This window comes from Sinocyclocheilus anshuiensis, unplaced genomic scaffold, assembly GCF_001515605.1.
Source record: "Sinocyclocheilus anshuiensis isolate Anshui unplaced genomic scaffold, SAMN03320099.WGS_v1.1 scaffold100, whole genome shotgun sequence".
Taxonomy (NCBI): domain Eukaryota; kingdom Metazoa; phylum Chordata; class Actinopteri; order Cypriniformes; family Cyprinidae; genus Sinocyclocheilus; species Sinocyclocheilus anshuiensis.
This window is the reverse complement of record NW_015555725.1, coordinates 904307-909595: the sequence shown is the minus strand read 5'-3', so window position 1 is coordinate 909595 and position 5289 is coordinate 904307. Positions and strand designations below refer to the sequence as shown.

The following is a 5289-nucleotide window of genomic DNA, read 5'->3' as shown; positions in this document are numbered from 1 at the left end:
ACACACACACACACACACACACACACACACACACACAGTATATACCTTGAATTGTGAAGCATTCACTAATAGAAAGGTTTACTTACCATGGCCTAGTAATGAAGGAAAGCATTTAAGAAAAAAATAATGACAAAAGAAGAACAGATCAGATTTCAGCTAAGCTTTAAGTTAGATTAGATAAGAAATGTGACAGAATGTTGCGCTTCAATATGGGTGGAGATGTGGAAAAATACATAAATAACTAAATAAAAATCACTCACCACTTCGCTAACCAAGGGGATAGGCTTCTTTTTCCTAAGGTCAGGCATGCTATCAATGCCAAATATTCCTCCTCCCCTGAAGATAACAATATGGATATTCCAGTAAAGGAAAACACATGTTTGATAAAGAACAGCTAAACAAAAACACGGTTCAAACTGAAAATGAGCAAGAGATCATACCCAGGTTTGGCCCATGGATGTTTGTTATGGCCTCCATTGATATTCTGTTGAGAGGTTGATCATATTGTCATGCATTAAAACAAATATAAAATGTTAAAGCTTCACATAGACAACAAAAACAGCACTTAATAAAAATGTGGGAAATAGGGAGAAAGAGGAATAGAGAAAGCCATGCCGTTTGGTTGATTGAATTTCACCACCATATTCATGAATAGACAAGCAGAATGTTCCAGTCATGAGAACAATTCTAGTCAAGACAAGATTAGACATGCAAGGGCTCAGGAACCAAGTACTCAAAACTCTATAAAGTACTCTTCCTGTCAGAAAATCACTATTTAATTTACTTTCAAGAAGCACATTATTATCCTAAATCTAACAAGTGAAAAGGATTTTTGTTTTTGATGTAAAGTAAATACAGAAAGATAAAGACATCTTTCAAAGAAGCAATTATATCAAAATTTGAACAAATTAGAACAATAAAAAGTTAGAAAATAACTTAATTTTGATACATTTATATTTATAATATTTTTATTTAATACATAATTAGGACAAATTATTGAAAAGGCATTTATGCCATCTCTGTGCTGTGTCAAAAAAAGTGCAAACACACCATTTTATCTCTTAACTCATCATTTAGCAACAGGCTGTGCACAAAATGAAACATTTCTTATTCAAAAAGAGATGAATTGTTAATGCAATTGCAACAAAATCAACAAGTTCCTTATGCAAAATCATCTGTAATGCCAAACCCCTCAAAACAAAAAGGTTGAGAGAAAAATCATTGCTATAAAACTCTGACTCTGCAACTCCAGCAATAGGCCTTAAAATGAATCTGCCATCACAGTTTCTATTTTATACAGTATAACTGGGAGGGATACTTTAATGAGCCACAATCAATAACACAGACTGAAAATGTGGGTAATGTTTACAATGCAGCATAGTCTACAAGTTATGAGAACGAGGCATGATTTAAAAAATTAAATAAACCAGACACAAGAACCCAACAGAATGCAGGAAACCCAAATCAAGGGAGCCTGTTAGCACCATGCACATTAAAGACCTTTAAACAGCATTATTTATTTCTAGCATTGCAAACATAAAACATCAAGGCACTTGGTAAATAATGTGAAAAAGATATAACCTGATCTTCATGCTGGCTTCCATCTGAAAATAACAACAAATAGCACAGCACATCAAGCTATCACACCATTTTTAAGCAGAACCAGACAGCACTCTTTAACTAAACGTAACATTATAAAGCAATTCAACTTGTTGTCCAAGAACATTTACATATGCACTGCAGACAGGGAGTTTAATAACCTTGTGTATATGGACCGAGAATATGAAATGCATACTGTGGGCATTTCTCAGTTGATCTAGACAGTTCATGAAAGTTTCACTGAGATGTATTATTCATTTATAATGGCTCCTAAATTTTCCCTGTACTCTACTTTCACATCAGATATGTTTTCATTTCAATTCGATGAGTGTAATTAGTTTGTTTGAGCCTGGGGAACAAGACTAGTTTAACATCCAGCAGGGCGCTAGCTAATAAATCTGCAGGAAAGGACTAAACACCCGCTGGCTATGAGAGTCAGCAGTTTCTGATGAGATCTGATATTTTACAGATAAAAAAAGAACATGTAGTGTTTAAATGTTATTTGTGAGACACGTTTGATGTGCATAACCATGGAACACATCGGAATGATTTACTTTCCATTTCTGACATAATAAATTCACTAACACTGCAAATTTGAAATTTCAGACAAAGAACTTCTAACGCGTGACAATGAAGTAGAACAATGAATAGGAAAGTTTAGAGCCTCAAAACTCAATATACCTGGGTTCAAATCATCTTCAGAAAATGTTGACATGGTCACTATACTGAGTTGTCTTCTGGACTCTCTCTTCTCCCTTAGAATCTGCTGGAAACTCCTGAGGCACTTCAGACGACGTGCTTCCCGCTGACTAAGCTCTGCTTCACTACCGCCGTATGTAGAGGACTCAGTAGGAGGCTGCGTTTCCCCTACTAGTGTTCTCCGCTCCTCTTCAACTGCTAGTTCCTCGGGGGAAAAAGAGTCTGGGATAATGTCTGTAGAGAAACACTGTGGTAAATGAGCATCGGTTGGATGTCCAGATGTAGCATCTGATGCATTACTTGTGGATGAGTCCAACCCTGGAGATTTTGGATGTTCTGAATCTTCAATATTATGCTGGTGGGGAGGTGATTCAGGATTTGCTTTGGTGGAGATGCATTGAGGTATCTCTACTAAACCTTTCTCAGTACTGATGGCTTGAGGCCGCTCAGAATAATTAATTTCTATTTGTGTAGTCTCCATGTGAGGCATCTCTAATTTTGGTGTCTCAGTATTTACAACATTTACCATTCCTTGTTGTTCCTCACACGGGGAAATCGGCGTATGGACTTCAACCCTTTCACCAGGCAAAGTATCACTAGTTCCATCCATCTTCTTCAGAGCTCCCCGCAAGGCAGTTCTGAAGTCAAGAACTGCTCTACCAAACTTTTTTACATTAAACGCCACATTACTGTCATCAGCAGACTCTGGCTTCCAATCAGGGACATTTTGATTACAGAGTGATGTACCTTCACATAGAAGGTTCCTGGATGGCTCAATAATCACACTTTCTATTGACTGACTTTTAAATGGAACTACGCAATTTTCACAAGACGACGACATGTGATAAATGTCATTCTGATAAACAGAGCTCTGAGGACATTTACCATCTGCATTACAATTATGGCAGTCCAAACCAGGTTCTTCAGGGAGCATTTCTGCATCATACAGCTTCCAATCTTCTCCATTGCTTGTACTAACAGGAGAGTTGTAGTGTTTACCAGATACTACGGATATTTGATCTGAGGTGCCCATCATACAAGTACTTACGGCTCTTGATGGGTCCCAGCTGTTCACTTCACCTGTGCAGCACTCTGCCTCTTCAAAACTGGCTTGTCTGGAGCAAGAATCATCTTCGCTCCAACCGATCTCTCCACTCCCGCTGTGTTTTAAAGCCACTGGGTTCCAGGTCTGACTTTCACTCCCTGCTTTGCCAGAGGTGGGTTTTTCTGGATCAGATTCAGACTTGGAACTCTGACCCGGAGATAGGGAACTGGTGCTTGGACAGTCCTGTCCATCCTGGCGCTCAAGACCACCAAAGCTAAGCTTCCTTCTCCCTGCACCTTGAGATCCATCAGACCTTTGATTAGATGCTTCTTGTGCAAAAGGATGGTGTTCATTGTGGTTTGAAGTCTCAACACTAGTGAAAGCAGACTGCCTTGGTGCCTCTTTGTGCTTCCCATCAACAACTTGATATTCTGAGAGTATATCACCGCAGCTACTTGAGGATTCAACAGCGTAAGGCTTGTAGCAGCCTATACTAACAGTGTTATTTGATTTGTGTGTGTGGTGGGAGTGACTCTCAGTGCCACCCACTGCTCCTGGCCAAGTCTCTACACCAGATTTGTTTCCAGACCGCATGCATTCAATCTCCATTAAGACGGCATCCACACAGCTAGAGACCTCCTCGACAGAACCACGAACAGATGACAGGTACTCCCTCAAGTCTGAAATCTCCTCTTGAATTTTGTTGATCCCTCGCAATTCCTTCAGTATGTGCTCAACGATAGCACTCGATTCTTCCTCTTGACAGTCCTCATTATTCCCCTCCATGACTTCATCCAGCATCGTCATGCACAGCAGAGTACCTGTCTGTCTTTTTGGCTCACCATCAAGTCCTCTTTCAGATGAAAACCCAGTCCCATTTAGACCTTGGGTCATTTGGTTTTGAATTACTGTTGAATTACTATTATGCTGCAAAGTGCAAGGAATCCTGATGCCTCCTTCTCGATTTAGTTCCACTTCCCCAACGCAAGGTGCCCCAGAAACTGCTCCCAGCCCATGTCCATTTGGCACCTGAGGTGAGCAGCAGACCTCTGCTGAAGCTAATCCTCTCCTGTCGTAATTCTGCAATTTTTCAACATCCTCTTCCCCCTCTTCACCCTCTTCTTCAATTCCAGCATAGTAAAGACCAGAAGGCTGGACAGTATGATCTGCAGATCCCTGCAAGAAACGATGAATTTTCCCACGCAACACCAGAGCAACTTTGGGATTTGGTTGCCTTCTCTTTGGCACTGCAGTTTTCTTTTTGGGTCGGGGATACTGAGGGACACCCGTGCCATCCTGACCATTGCAGCGGTTGCGGGAGAACATTGCTTTTCCTCCCTTCTTCCGTGCTGTAGAGATGAATCACATTACTCAGGCTTGAAATACAGCATCTGATGATATAAGTGACAGATTATCAGTCGACTTAAGCAGGGCTAAACATGCGACTATGGGGGGAAAGTACATTTTAAAGCATCACACCGGTGCAAATTTACAGATTTGGTTAAGAAAAGTAAATGAATGATTATGCATTTGGTACTATACTATCAGTTTAATTTAGTTAATTTCCTCCCTTATCAAAGTTTTGTCATGTATTTGCAACAACTATGGCGGCAATTCTATGCCATTAATAACCGAGCGCACCACTGATGCTGGCGCGCGGGGTAAATCAATTCCGCGAGAGGAAAACAGATTTACACGCAAGGAAACGGGAGCCCGCGAGCTCATTTCAAACCCTCGCGCACGCTTGACGTCCTCTGCGCGCAATACAAGCCCTTGCGCGCGCATGATCATTCCCCACATCCTCTTGATCTTCCCTCACCTGCTCGCCCTAACACTTTTATTTTTGTGGGGTCGTGGGGCGGGGCTTGCTGTTTTAATTGTAACCCCAAATGTCATTGGTTATTCCTCTTTTCCGGAAGTCACACACACACACACACACACACACA

General features: G+C 40.8%; 1 protein-coding gene across 1 annotated transcript in view; it reads right to left on the bottom strand.

Moving 5' to 3' along the window:
• Nucleotides 1–4669, bottom strand: part of LOC107672622 (protein unc-13 homolog B-like) — a 50600-nt gene extending 45931 nt beyond the window's left edge. The window contains exons 1-6 of the mRNA XM_016465894.1: nucleotides 3718–4669; nucleotides 2281–3633; nucleotides 1582–1604; nucleotides 441–484; nucleotides 261–336; nucleotides 87–92 (exon numbers count right to left, since the gene is read on the bottom strand). Coding sequence (XP_016321380.1) covers nucleotides 87–92; nucleotides 261–336; nucleotides 441–484; nucleotides 1582–1604; nucleotides 2281–3633; nucleotides 3718–4669 — 2454 coding nt within the window. The remainder of the gene's footprint in view (nucleotides 1–86; nucleotides 93–260; nucleotides 337–440; nucleotides 485–1581; nucleotides 1605–2280; nucleotides 3634–3717) is intronic.
• Nucleotides 4670–5289: the final 620 nt, after the last annotated feature.